This window comes from Pelophylax lessonae (genome assembly GCF_965119305.1).
Source record: "Pelophylax lessonae genome assembly, chromosome: 1".
NCBI classification, from domain to species: domain Eukaryota; kingdom Metazoa; phylum Chordata; class Amphibia; order Anura; family Ranidae; genus Pelophylax; species Pelophylax lessonae.
This window is the reverse complement of record NC_138768.1, coordinates 653,085,579-653,100,956: the sequence shown is the minus strand read 5'-3', so window position 1 is coordinate 653,100,956 and position 15,378 is coordinate 653,085,579. Positions and strand designations below refer to the sequence as shown.

The window sequence follows — 15,378 nt, the reverse complement described above, 5'->3', positions numbered from 1 at the left end:
CTTTTTTTTGTTAGTGTGTTTTATGTGTGGCCCAAGACCATTTCTCTTCTTCCAATGTGGCCCAGGAAAGTAAAAAGGTTGGACACCCCTGCTGTAAAGCATTGCACCAGCAAATCGGCAGATCTCTGATGCCATGCAGGACTCCTGCAGACCAGTCAGTGTATCTGCTTGCTCGTACCTCGTATCTCCGCAGCTTTGTATTTCATTGAGCTGCTAAGGCTGTCGGACTTGTAATTTTCCATTCACAAAACACTGTAAATGAATGAGTTTTTTTCAAAATGTTGACAGCTAGCGGTGAGAGCAGGGGCCGGTCCTTTCATAACATGTTGCATCTTGAATGTGTGTGTAACTTGTAATGAATGGTGAACTTATCCTTTATTGTTGGGTACTACTTGGCAATCAGCAACTGCTGAAGACAGTGAACACTTTGATTAGGTGTATGTAACACACAGCAATACAGAGTTCAGTGGTTGAGAGTATATGCCATGTACAGCCCAGCTGACACAGCACAGTATAGGAAGAGTTTAACATACGAGTGCAGTGCTCAGGAGTATATAACACACTGCTCAGCATGGAGAGCCTGCACTTGCCTGTTGCCTCACCATTCAGGATACTCAAGGCCCAGTGCAGCAGTTCTGCTGCCCAGCTCGATGCTGCAGTGATGACAGGGTACTTCTGTGTTGCTCTGTTGCCAAACATGCAGTAGCCAAAGCACCTACTTACACCAACGCTAATGACTCCCACTCATGCAGGCTTTTTGGGGGTTGGTCTCGCCATGGTCCTCTACATGTGCATGAAGACTGTAGAATGCTTGGCTGAGCTCTCCTATTAGCTCTCGCTAGTGATTATTCTCTAGGAAATTCTGTGATGACATCACTAGGATTACACATTCTTAGATTCTTTGATATACTGTACATTATATGGGTTAAGAGAGAGAGCTCCACAGATGTTAAGGTTTTCTAGAATTGACCTTTAGTTTGATTTCAGTTTTTATTTATTTTTTGGAATATGGATGGAAATGGGTTTTTATGTTTACTAATGGTACATCAGATAAATTTACTGCACAGGCATTTAGGAGATACTTTTAATGTCTCGTAAATTACACAAATCATAGATTGGTGTTACCTGAGTTTCAGTCGTGTTTGGGGAGAGCAAAAAGAAATTTTTTTTTTTTTTTTTTTTTCAGGTGGAGATAAAATGAGAAAATACAGTTTATGAAAAAATAAGGCAGTAAACAGCTAGACACGGTCACCTTGTCCAATCATGGCAACTTCCTTTTTTTTTTTATTTGCTTTTTTATTTGCTTTATCTGCACTCTCTCGCAGCTCCTTTAATCCTCTGCCGTCAGTGCGAATACCCAGCACTTCATGGTATAGGGGAGCTTGGAACTGCTCCTCTGTGACAGGGGCTAAACCTAGCAGACAATCCTCAGTCACTGATGAGTCGATGACACTGATTTCTGTAGCGACTATGCAGTTGGAAGAAGCTGCAAGAGAGCACAGGTAACCTGAATATAAACAGGCCAGGGAATTCCCTATTCAGAGACAAAAGGGTCTTCCTCTGCATAGACAAAGTAGCAATGTCAAATAACCATTTCACCCTTTAGTGAATTCACTAAGGTGGAGTTAAAAAAAAAAAAAACATCCAGCGTGGCAAAGTAAGTCTTTTTGTTGTACACCATTTTATCTGAATCGATTTTTCTTTTTAAGACCAATACAAAAGGTAAAATTTACCTAAAACCCAAGAATATGCTGATGGTAAGGAACTGAGAGCAGATACACACAGCTAAACATCCAATAGAGACCAAACACAAAAGATCACAACCACATTGCTCCTTGTTTATAATGTCTGCGTACAAAGCCACATTCTGAAAGGATGATGGGACATCTATTTACGTTATTACAAGTAATTCCTAATGACTTTGAGACTAGCACTATTACTAGAGCTTTTATTTTAAAATCCAGAAATAATTACCGTATATCTACAAAGTTTTATCATCACACCTCAATACTGTAAGCAAGCAAACTGATATTTTATTAAGTAGGCTGAGATTTTATTAGGTGGTCAAAGCCTTATTTATAAGGCTTAACATCTGTTTATCTAGCTTTGTTTATCCTTTCAAATATTCAGTTGTGTGTGTGTTTCCATCCACTCATCCTTGAAACATCAAATATTAATTTTGTGTCTTTACTTTGCAGCTTTCCCCGTGAAATCCAGTCTGGTGTCCTTGAGATTATTTCTCCTCCAGCATCCTATTATCCAGAGCTCTCCAATATAAAGGAAACATTTGGAGACTCCAAAGAGAGAGTGAGGTACTCCATAACAACAACCTAAATATACTATAGTAGAAATTTGGTTTTAATCTAAAGAGCAGTTCTGACCAAACAAGAGAAAAGGCCTTCTTTAAGGTGAAGGATATACTATATATATATATATATATATATATATATATATATATTGAAATTAAACCTCATATAGACCACAGAATAGCTGTGTGCAGTATTGTGTGACCCTCGATCCCCTGTTTTCTACAGATACCCAAAGATTCTGCCACCTTTCTACGTAAGGCATAGTGCGCTGTAAGATCACACTGCAGAAAGTTAGCAAAGATTGATGTAATTCCGCTTGAATATCTAGTTAAACAAGCTGACATTGCTTTTTTTTTTTTTTTTTAGGTGGAGAACTAAGCAGAACTTGGACTACAGCTTCATGATGCTGTATGCACAATCAAAGGGCACTTATTACCTGCAGGTATGGATTTTTGTCACATTGTGGATGTTAACACTTTTTTTTACTGAAGGGTTTTGAATACATGCAACTCTGCACCAAAAGTAGGGAGCTTCAAGCAACACTATGCTCAATTGTGATCAAGAGATCAAGAACCATTGAATATAATAGAAATCCTAGTGTTTACCATTTAAGCACATCTGGTGAAATTTAAAAGACAAGTATGGCTTATTTGATACTAATATAGATCACTGGGATAAAGAGCCAAATCAATTAAGTGACTTTTAAAAAGTCCTCCAGGTACTCCAATCCCAGTTGACGCCTTCTGAGGGGAAACGCATCAGGCGGAGACCAGCCGAGCCATCACCATGCATGGACTGCACTGCAGGCGGCCGTGCTTCTGTTTTTTCAAGAGTTTGATTTTGAGCAAAGCGATTTCCAACTAGCCCTCTCTGTGGAGCATTTCCAAAGGTAATCGATTGCTGGAGCATAGCGGGACCCCTGGTTTATCCCATCTGGTGATCCCTGCCGAGTCCTCTCCAGGGGGCTCTCTAAAGCCTTTGTGATTGCCGTTTTTGGTAAGGGGCCACCTTATTCCTTTTTTAAACAGCACCTTGGGATGCATGCAGCACTCTGAGGAGATCATCATTGACATTTTGCACAGTTGACTTTATGCAGAGACTGTTTTATTTGCAATTTTTTAATGGGACTTTTTATAAGCCACTTAATTGCTTTGGCTCTTTATCAACGTGATCTATAATAGTATAATTTATGCTTATGACAATTTTTTCACTTTATCATTTGTGTATGTCACAATTGAATTTGTTTTAACCTTAATATTTCTAGAAGTGATAAGGATTTTTATACCTTGCCAGTGTTAATTGATTATCACAGGGTGTGTCACGTTTCACATATGTCACACTTTTTGAGTTTCTGATAGCGTACTTGTTTTTCTTTTTCCATATATGTTACTCCCAGTGTTCAGGGAGTCCTAAGTGCTGCAATCCTATTTGTTATGCTAGCGCCTCCTTTTACTTTGATATTGGATAGCTTATTTAAAAAAAATAAACATTATATTCACCTAGGTGGATGCAGCATGGATCCGATGCTGCATGTTTCACTCGCTGCCTCTGTAGTAAGAACAGAGCGATCAAACATCACTAATCGTTCAGTTCATCACCCCCCCCCCCCCTCCGTTCTGAGCAGAGAGACGTGACATTCAGTCAGCAGCTCTGCTCTCCCCTCCGGCACTCACTGGAGCGCCCAGCTGTGGAGAACATGGGAGGGGCTAGCTCAAGCTAGCGGCAGATCCCTGAGAGGCTGAGCCATTTGTCAGTTCTGGGTGGATACCGACCATATGGCCGGGGATATTTTCAGAGCCTGGACTTGCACTGTGACGGCAGCTTTCAGCAGGCTTTAGAAATTAACTGCACTCCTGTAATCCATAGGAAAAGTATAGCCAAAAAAGTTTTGGTTATACTTTTCCTTTAAAGTGATACTAATCTGAGAAGTGTTAACTGCTGTAATTCAGTCACATTAATCATATATATCATGACACTGTATTTTGTTTTTTTAATCCTCTAAGTACCTTATCACCTCACTGTTATGTGGTCACATGATCTTTCCCTGTTCTATGGCATCTGTAGGTAAATAACTTTTGGGGGGAGGGGGGCTTCTATTACTCTGCTGATGTATGCTCTCTACAGTAGGAGTCTGTGTCTGACCAGCCCTAATTGGTGCTGTGCAGTGACTTAAAAATTGTTTCAGACGAGCAATTAAATTTTGATTCTAAATATCAAATAACTGTTTGTTTCATAGCTCCCTATAAATTTTAATTGAATATAAAATGTGTCTTTTTTACATCAGTATGGTGTAGGCACAGCCAGAGATGATTAACACTAGCTTTCATTTTGCTTGAACAGTATCTGTATCCGTGGCTTTTTTTTTCTTTAACTGTACAGTTATTAGCAAACTATTTTGTGTCAGCAAATAGGAAAAAAATATAATATTGTGTCAGCAAATAGTAAAAAATAATTTCTCAGTGACAGCTGCACTCACAAAATGTCCACATAAACATCATACATATTAATATTACTAAAAAGGTATTGCTCTATCAATGTAAAGTGTATAAATTCATAACAATCACTCAAGTAAAAAATTAATATGTATAAAAAAATGTAAAGAAGAATGTGTTAAAAAAAAAATTCATAAATAATTCAGTAAAGTCTATGAGAAAAAAAGAACAGAAGTGTTCTTTTGCAAAAAGTTAATTTCTCTTTCGTTCATCGATGGACACAGCGCTCCATAAATCATAACTAGTGGGTTAATATTGCATCCTCCAGGAGTAGGACTAGGCAGGACAAAAAACACCAGGCTACACCCATGGGCCATCCTCAGCTGGTATATAACCCCTCTCTCTGCTCTAGGTAATCATTTTTAAATCTGTCTAGTCAGGAGTAAGGACCTAGGCTCCTGGCTGGGATTTCTGGTCCTAGCAATTTTCTCCTTCCTTACATCTTTTTTGTTTTCTCTCGGGAGATCTACAATCAACTGCCGGACTGGAGGACGGGCTGGATAATCTAGATCCAGTGGTTCCCCCCCCCCCCCCCCCAGCCCAGCCAGCAAACTCATGCAGACCGCAGTTACGTGCTAGGTCAGCAGCAACATAGCCTCAGGCTCTGAGGAAGAGGCACGGCCTCGAAACGCGTCAGCCCCCTGCTTCCAGTAAAGACGTTGATCCTCTGGTAGGAGGCAGGTGTATGGAATTGATGTGCCTGAACTTCATGTTTGTTTGTGAGTATTTGATTTTAAACAATTTTATCCAAATAAACTTGCTGAGGATAATGCGCTAGGCTGGTGCGCCCTTCTTTTGCTTTGTATTTACATAGCCTCACGGACAGAGGCTGGCCCGCAAGTTAAACGTCTCACAGGGTCGCATATGACCAGGCTTGGTCTCTTGGCTGACAGCTCCCCTACTTCGGTGGCCAGGAGTTCTGTCTGGAACGTTACCCGCACCATGGAAGGGTAAGTACAGTCTCCCCTCTCTCCTTTTGGTGGTTTACTTTGGGGTGGACACAGTTAACCTCCAGGGAGGGTAGGACCTGCCTCCAGGTTCCCTCCTCCCATCCTTAAATCTCTCACTGAGCTGGGCTTCCCCCACTCCCGTTCCCCCCCCTGTCTGGACCTAGAGTCCCAAGTCTGGACCTGGTGGGGGTCCCAAGGCAGAGAATGCAGCAGAGACCCCTGGGGTCTCCCCCCCCCCTGCTATCCCCACTCTAAGGGTCCTGGGATAGTGTGTGCCCCACCCTGGTAGTCTGGAAGGGTCCCAGTGTAGGAGACCCCTAGGTGCATGCCCTACTGTTTGAAGTTTGGGTACAGTGCAGGGGCGTCCCAGTGCAGAGACTGGTGCAGAGTGCACAGCAGAGTCTCCCCTAAACGTGTGTCCTACCTTCAGGGGGGATCCCATTGCAGAGGGTAAAGCATTGCAGAGGGTGCAGGAAAGATCCTGGCAGTATGCTTCAGTGTTTGTAGCTGATGGTGGCCATTTTCCCTTCGTCTGGCTGGTCTCCGGTTAGTGGCCATGTTTGTGTAGCCTGATGATGTCACAGGGGCTATTTTCCCTTTAGTCTGGGAGATGCTGGAGACAACTGAAGCCTCGTGGGGATGCTGAAGCTCCTCCTCCTTCCTCTTCCTCCTTAGTTTCCTCTTCCTGTGCCCGGGACTTATGAACAGGGATAGCATCAATGATGATGCTGGGTTGAATTCTCGGCGCTCCTCCGGTCGGTAGGGTGAGTGTTTGGGGGTCCCTGTTCTCTCTCTGCTGATAGGTACCCTGAGCCTTGAAGGGATCCTTTAGTGGTGCCAAAAGATCGTTTTGGAATGCACGTATCACTGCAGTGCGTGAGACTTTAAAAAAATGGAGGATGCGACTGATGTAGCCATGGACGTGCCTGTGTCGTTTGGTATGCACAAGTCACATTGTACTCCAAAGGTTTTTTTCTTTTGTGCCTTCTTTTGACAGGTTTTTCTGTAAGGAATGGGAACATCCAAAATTACCCTTTGTGGTCCCCAAACATTTTGCTGTACGTTACCCTTTTGAGGCTAGTCCACCAGTAGTGAACCCTCCTGTTTCGAGGTTGAATAAAGCAACCATGATCCAAGTAGAGGAATCCTCCTTTTAGGACCTGGCTGACAAGAAAGCAGAGGTTGTGGCAAGCAGCATGTTTACTATGGCTGGTTTGGCATTGTGGCCAATCTTTGCCTCTGCCCTGGTGTCTCAGATCCTAACTGAATGGGCCAAGCTTTTGCGCCAAGGCTTGTGGGGTGAGCAGATCCCCACTGTTTATGTTGATTTAGCGGACCAGTTGGTCCATTGGCTGCAGTTTATTTGTGATACAGCTTTGGATACAGCTCCTGTACTTTCTGTTTCAGCAGTGATGATTAGGCGGGTGCTGCGGCTTAAGAATTGGTCCGCAGACCAACCCTCTAAGTAAGCTCTCGTTGATCTGCCCTTTCAAGGCGATCACTTGTTTGGGGCTACCCGGGATGACATCATTAAAGGAATCACAGGGGGGAGAGTACCTTTCTGCCACAGTCAAGGAAAGGGAAGGAGCCTTGCCGCAGACAGGGGTTCTACTTCTCAGCCCATAGAAAATGATTTAGTGCTTCTGGGATGGAGAGGAAGGGAAAGATCTTCAAGAAATTTTCTCTGGGAGGTTCCAAGCAACCTTGGTCGAATAAGCCTAGAGCTAGCTTCCCCGGACCAGCAGACAAGACTCATTTTAGCCCCCCGTGGACTTCTTTGGTGAGCATCAAGGTGATCCGCGAAATGTTTCTTTTGAGGGTAGCCAGAAATGGGGACAAAGCGTGTTCTTTTCAGGTTTTTTTATGTCTTGAGTCTCCTTGTGCGGATTTAATGCCTGCAAAGGTTCATGTGATGTCTGAACTACCTAAGTACCCCCTGTCCTTGTCCAGGGAATTGATTTACCTTGGTCTGATTCTATTTCTGACCAGGGTGGTCCTTCCTCTGCACACACTTTAGGGACCACTGGCCGTATTTCACCGGCTGCTGTCACACAGATAGTTTTCTCTCCCATTTTGCATATAGGTTCTGAGTTTGGTGGTATCCTCCTTCAAGACAGTTCTGTTTGCACAGTCCTACATGCAGCTCCTTTAGCAGGTTTGGCTCCATAGTAGGATACCAAAGTCTGTGAGGAGGTCACAGGGCCCTCTGATTGACACCACAGATAAGGGCTAGAGGTCTGTCTGGATCAGTGATCCCTACTATAGTGAAGGCGAGGAAGTCATCTTTCAGCAAGATATACCATCGTACATGGAAAGCGTACATTTCTTGGTTTGAGTCGATCGGCGCTCATCATCGATCCTTTTTTGTGGCTCGGATCTTAACCTTTCTTCAACAGGGCGTTTATCAGAAGTTAGCCTTGAGTACCATCAAGGGCTAGGTGTCTGCCCTGGCAACCTTCTTTCAGCGACCCCTATCCACGCACTCTTTAGTTCATACAGTCATTCAGGGGGTTTGACATATGGCTCCACCTGTACGGTCTCTCTTGCCGCTATGATATTTCAATTTAGTACTTTTGGTTCTCCAGAAACTTCCATATGAGATTATTCGGGAGATTCCGTTGTCTACCTTATCCCAGAAGGTGACATTCTTGGTTGGTATTACCTCGGCCCGCAGGGTATCGGAATTGGGGGCATTATCCTATCGCGGTCCATAGGGATAAAGTGGTTCTTTGTCCCTGTCAATCATTCCTGCCCAAAGTTGTCCCTGACATCCATTTGAATGAGGACATTGTGTTGCCTTCCTTGTGTCCCAAGCCGGCTCATCCCAAGGAATTTGCTTTGCATCTCTTGGATGTGGTTCGTGTGATTCAGGTGTATCTGGCAGCTACTGAGTCTTTTCGGAGGTCAGACTTGCTTTTTGTGGTTACGGACAGACCAAGGAAAGGGCTGGCCGCTTCTTCGGCTGCCATCTCCAGATGGATCAGACAGACGGTGACTCAGGCCTATTCCATTAAAGGTCAGGTTTCACCTTTCCCTGTCGCGGCGCATTCTACTCGGGTGCTAAGTGCTTCTCGGGCCTTCCGCCATCAGGCTTCAATATCCCAAGTTTACAAGGCGGCCATGTGGTCGTCCGTGCATAGCTTTACAAAATTCTATAAGGTAGATACTTTGGCATCTGCGGATGCTTCTTTTGGGCACAAATTTTTTTCAGGCTGCTCTTTGAGGGGCTGTTCTCTCTTGAGGGGTGTTTTTTCTTTAAACCTTTATTTTTCAGATTGGGCTCCTGTGACCCGGTTAAGGCTCCTGTGTCCTGGTTAAGGGCTCTCATATTTAGCCTGGGGTTATTTTCCCCACCTCTCATTTTTCCTTTTGGCACTGCTTTTGGACGTCCCACTAGTTATGATTTATGGAGCGCTGTGTCTGTCGATGAACAAAAGAGAAAATGGGATTTTTGTACTAACCGTAAAATTCATTTCTCGGAGTTCATTGACGGACACAGCACCCAACCCTCAACGGAGTTCTGATACTTCTAATACTGCTTGCTACTAAACTGATTACCTAGAGCAGAGAGGGGGGGGGGGTTATATATCAGATGAGGACGACCCATGGGCATAGCCAGGTGTTTTCTGTTCTGCCCAGTCCTACTCCTGGAGGGGGCAATATAACCCACTAGTTATGATTTATGGAGCGCTGTGTCCGTCAAACTCAGAGAAATGGATTTTACATTAAGTACAAAAATCCAATTTGTTTACACAAAGTTGTCAATTTAAATATTTCTCAAACAGCATAGGCATACTTAGAATTATACCTGTTATTCCTTGCGTGTGAGACTTTCACTATCTGGACTGATTATTTAACAGACATATTATCTTGTGCATCACATGAATCAGCCAATTGTGTCAAAAGCTGTAATGGTCACTTCTGTACAAATGATTAGGGAAAATAGTTTAGTGTAGTGTTGCTGAAAGCAGTCCCAGTTCCTAACAAGTCAAGCAGGCCTAGCCTACTGGTACATGGCTTGTGATGGAAATGAATGGGGTTTGGAGCATACAAATTCTCTTGGTGCACTGAAAACTTCACTGCGCTGAAAAGCACGCTCGTGGATATTAATACGCGCCAAGCGCCATTAATCCCGTCTACTGAAAAGTACAATGTACAGCTCTTTTGTATAAAGAAATCCTAGCGCGTCTGGCGACAAAGAGAGAGACAGACATGCGCTGTAGAGAGACAGACATGCGCTGTATCGGTCGAAGTCCATAGGAGCAGTCCTGCCTAAGGCAGCGCTCTTGTTTATTTTATAGTCGGAGAAATTGGTTTAAAGGGGAGGTGGCGTCAACACAACCAATCCCACACATGTATACATTCAAAGCATCAATAGAAAAGGGAGTGTATGTTCATGAACGAGCGGAGCCGCGTGCCTGAGTTTCCCCCGTTGGGTGCATTAGCGACCATGCACTATTGCTAACAATGAAACCCACGTGTAGGAAAAATGCCCGCCAAACACTATACAATGGAACTAGCGTGTATCTCATGAACGTTGCCCCACTAATACGTGTGCATGCACTCCCATCATAACCTGTTAGAGTGAATCCTATATAATATAGTTCATAAAAACCATATTTGATAGTGATTATGCTATTGTTCCAGTGAATGAGACTATATCTGCAAAGGACAATAGCAGCAGTATTTCAATCATGCGAATCAAGCAGAATAGAAAGCTACCAGACATTCCAGCAGAAGGGCAGATATTATCAAAACGATAAGAATTCCACATCACAAAAATCTCTGCCAGTGAATACCAGGCCCCGGCTGGCCAATATACATTTGTGCGGATGAGTTTGCCTCCCACTGCCTTAGACCCGGACTGGCACTTGCTCGTTCGCGTAGCCGCTCAGAGCGCCCGCCGATAGGGATGATCTGGCAAGTAGTGTGCAGTCTCCATTTAATGGAAGGTTTCCACAACTACATGTCTTTCCTCAGTGCCAGTTAAAGCCATATTTGCTGTGCATAACGATTACCGGTAAACCGACACTGGGAGACATAATGGCAATTTAACTAAATATACATCCTAAAAAATGTCCACACAAATATTAATAAAATGTCCACAACAGGCTGCCCCCAGGAATGCCATGTTCACTTGTCAGGAAGTACAGGAGGCTGAAGAAAGGAAAAACAAGAGAATTCCTGTGCTTCCAGGAGTGCAATAGTCCGCAGGGGGTGGCTGGGACTGGTGTGTTGCAGGAACATAGTCTGCGGGATGTGTCAGTTCAGGCAGCAGGCAGATACATGGTCAGTAAACAGGCAAAGGATCAGTCTAGGCAGCAGGTAAAAACTGGGGGGGGGGGGGGGGGGCAGTGATTAAGAACACGGTTACTGGCTTACTCTGGTCTAGTGACAGTGGGGAGTAGTGTGACAGCAATCAGGAACAATACTGCTTACTTACACTGGTCTTATGACACTGCAACTGGTGTGGTGTTGGTGAGGAACACTGTACCTGGTGTGGCAGTGTTTAGGGGCACTGTGAGTTGGTGACCATGATTAGATACACTGACTGGTTTGGCAGTGATTAGGGACACTGGCAGCACTGGTTTGGTGACATTTTACTACTGTGGCAACAGAGTTGTATAAAGTACTCGAAACCCATACTTGAGTAAAAGTACAAGTGCTAGATCAAAAAGTGACTTGAGTAGAAGTACTAAAGTATTCAACATTTTTTGTACTTAAGTATTGCAAGTAGTTTTTTTAAAAAAAATTGCTACTCAAGTATTGAAAGTAAAAGTACAAGTACTGTGTTATGTAGTTATTAAAGAAAGAAGTCAAAAGTACACATGACATTATACATATTTTTTTGAGCTTCATGAAACCTGCCATCTACTGTTCTGGCAGTAGTAATTTTTATAATTGTAACGAGTAACTATGCAGCACAAAAAAAATATATCGGAGTAGAAGTATTGAAATCATCTAAAAAATGTAGTGAAGTAAAAGTGGAAGTAGGAGAAAAAAATTCTACTCTAGGAAAGTACAGATACCGCCTTTCGGTACTTAAGTACAGTAGTGAAGTAGTTCTACTTAGTTACTATACATCTCTGTGTGGCAATGATCGGGGACACTAACTGGCGTGACAGTTATCAGGGACAATGTAACTGGCGTGACGGTTATCAGGGACAATGTAACTGGTGTGACGGTTATCAGGGACAATGTAACTGGTGTGGGGTTGATCATGGATACTGTAACTGGTGTGGCGGTAATCAGGGACACTGTAACGGTAAGTAGGAACTATGTGACTGGGGCAGCGGTAATTGGGGACCACTTGACTGGGAAAGACAGCAGTGATCAGCGACACAGTAACTGGTGCTTGCGGTGATTAGGGACAACGTGAGTGGGTGGCGGTGATGAGGGACACTGATTGGCAGCACTGGTCTGGTGACATTGTACTGCTGTGGTGGTGATTAGAAATAATGGCTGGGAAAACTGACATACAGTGAAAAAAAAAAAAAATATTTTTTATACACATTGTCACCAGAGCAGTGCACGGCTGCTCGTGTGGGGGATCAGATTTTACTTTATTTTATTTTAATTTTTTTTACTACTGTTCATTTGATTGCTGTGATTCGTCACAGATGTGATCCCAGAACGACGTTAGTCCCACCCAGCCGTTTTTCTACAGTGACCGGCCAGAAAGTGTTGAAAGATCTTGTCACATGGTCTTTTGGACAGACCTGTTTCGGATTTTATCTATGTTTTTGTTATCCATTTTGTTTTTATGCTAACTTCTATGTCAAGTAGACAATATGTAACTCGGCTGCTCATTTCCTGCAAAGACTTTCAGTGACCCTGGGCTCTGATGACAGATTTTGCACCTGCAGAAGTTCTTATTTACCTAAAACATAAGGGTTATCAGAGCTGTTCTGTCATCCATAAAATTGACCTATTTGAGTTCATATCAATGCCAAATGTAAAGTTTTCTCCCTTATCTATTGTTAAGAAAAAAAAAAAAAAAAAAAACATTCCCCTCTGGGTGATCAATGTACATCTGAAGGGCTTTAATAAACCTGACTCACCTGTGCAGAGTTATTCACCCAAGCAGAAAATTATATTTCTGTGGGCATTCTGTACAGAATGCTTTCAGGTTGCCATATTGCATGGAATTATACTGAAAACTACAGTGCTGCAGTTTGAAGAGGAAAGGTAATTTAATAACATTAAAGTGTAATATGTTTTTTGCGTAGCAATTGTATATGCTATATTAATTTTTTTTCTAAGTGGGGGATCGGGGCTGCTCTGTGCAAGACCATTGCATAAAGCAGGTAGGTAAACAATGTTTGTTTTTTTTTTTTTTTTTATTACCTTTTACAATCACTTTAATGTAATGTATGTGCTGTTAGCATTGCTAGCATGGCCCTCAGATTTTTCTGAAAAAAAAAGCTTGGTTTTATGCCCCGTACACACGTGCAGATCGTCGGCCGAACGATCGGCCGTCTGTTGTCCCCAGGCTGTCGTGTCTGTTGAAAAGTGCAAAAGACTGCACAAGAATTTTGTCCGCCGACTGCAGAAGTGATGTCATGTGATGGTTAACTTTCCCTGTGTTTTTTCTTTTCTGAGCATGCCCAGTCTTGCAAATCTGCGGTCTGTCGGCCGAATTCTGTACTGACTGGCGAACAATCGGCCGCTCTGGTGTCGGCATACAAAAATTTTAATGCCTGCACGACAGATTCTGTTCGGCCGAAAGTGCGCTGTCGGAAGCATCATACTAACAAGCCGAAAATCGGCCGATCTGCACGTGTGTACTGGGCATTAGACTATAGAATTGGTGGATGTTTCCTGTCTGTATAATTTATATACAAAGATGCATTGGAAATGACACCTATTAATAAGCTTGAAGTTCTATCTTCATGTTGATTAATGATCTGCATCATTTTCTCCTTCCTTCCTTTTGGCTGCCCTAATCAATACAAGGTTTGAAGAGAATCGGAGGTTGCTCTGTTAGTTTTGCTACTACTTTTGGCTCACATAGTTCACCAAGTCCCCAAGAGACTATTGGCGTCTCTCAGGACCTGAGCCAACTGTTAAATAATGCCATAGCTGAAAGATAAGCACAATAGCATGCAACCCAATCTGCCTTGGACAGGAGCAAGATGTGCATTTAGGCTTAATCTTTCTTGCCAGTAACTGAAGGCTGCCTGATGATGATGATGATGATGCGGTGGCATCAGAGAGAGAGATGGCTTTATTGATGAATGATAAAAAAATTATTATCAGCACACCGTAATTATACAAGCAGTTCTGTGACCAAGTTCCAAATACCAGGTTATTTCAGGTACCTGACCTAGTCTACTTGATCCACCTTTACTGTTGGGTTAGGAAAGCTGCAGTGCTTACCACTTAGTTCCAAAGAGCATACAGCTATTAGTGGTCTACATAGTGTAAAAGAAATTGAGCACCAGGTTAAGAACCAGACTTTATCGGTCATTAGGAGTATTTATTCTGAGACAACAGGGTTATACTGCTGCCTACAGGAAAATGAACTCTAGCAAACAAAGCTGTTGGTTAGCCTGATATAACCCCTTCAACTCCCATCATACTCTAGTTTAATGCTAGGGCTTTAAGAGAATGGTTGGTTATTTTCTCTCTCTGGAGAAGCAAACCCGTTCCACTAGACTTTTTTTCTGCTTTTGGCATGATTCTTTTTTTTTTCTCCAAAATCGTCTACCAGTACAGCCCTAAAGATATATGATCCTCCTCCAAAAGGAACAGGAAACACATCACCAAAAGTACTTTAAAAGCAAGTCCTTCTGCTGAACTGGTCAGATTTATTGTGTTTCCTCCGGCCGAAGGAGATGCATCATCTGGAACCTGGGTGAGGGAGGCCTCTGTTTCTCTGACATTTTTTTTTTTCCTCCACCTACACTTTTACCTACCTGGCTCCCCTGAGAGCAGCTGGTAGGGTTCTCTGCTAGATTGCTTTTCGGGACCCATCCTCAGTATGGGAAGGAGATGGCTTAGTTCCCTTTCTCTTTCTGTGCCTGGTAAAGGCCATGTCTGGAGGCGGCACATCCCCTTGACAGGGACCAGCATGGGCAGCATGGATTCCCAGTCCAGATGCCTGGGTGCCTGCACTGTCTGCATAGCATGATTTCTGGTAGGGATGAAGTCCTTTCCAGGCGCCTAAGGCTCTGGTTCCAAGCCTCATTTTCGGTGCTGGGGAAGGGCTGACTGGTGCTTTAATGTCAGTTCCTTCATGTAAGGATGCTACAGGTGGAGGAGCTAATACTGTATATTAGATTCCTTACTGCCGCTTAGGTGGATACAGGTGCCCTTGGTACCAGTGGGACACAGGTAAGCTGAAGGTTGCTGTACCTACTTGCTTTTTTTTTGCATTTGTTCCTAGGTTTTCATCTAGTCTGTAATCGGTCACCTGGGGCCCCTTGGTGTTGGGCTTCATGTGTCAGGGCACTGTTGTGCTCTCCCTATCTAGGGCTTCTTAGAGGTAGTTTGGGGGTCCTGGCTGAATTTCTCTCTCGACTGTTTAAAAGATAAAATCACCTTTAAAAAAAATTAAATAATAATAATAAATTCACATCTTTTTGCAGGTAAAAAAAAAATATATATATTTTTTTTATTAGGAGC

The 15,378-nt window shown here is 43.2% G+C and overlaps 1 protein-coding gene across 1 annotated transcript in view; it reads left to right on the top strand.

Moving 5' to 3' along the window:
* The window catches only part of MGAT4D (MGAT4 family member D), a 327,531-nt gene that overhangs the window by 205,958 nt on the left and 106,195 nt on the right, over positions 1-15,378 (top strand). Inside the window, exons 6-7 of the mRNA XM_082243787.1 lie at positions 2,199-2,312; positions 2,676-2,751. Coding sequence (XP_082099913.1) covers positions 2,199-2,312; positions 2,676-2,751 — 190 coding nt within the window. The remainder of the gene's footprint in view (positions 1-2,198; positions 2,313-2,675; positions 2,752-15,378) is intronic.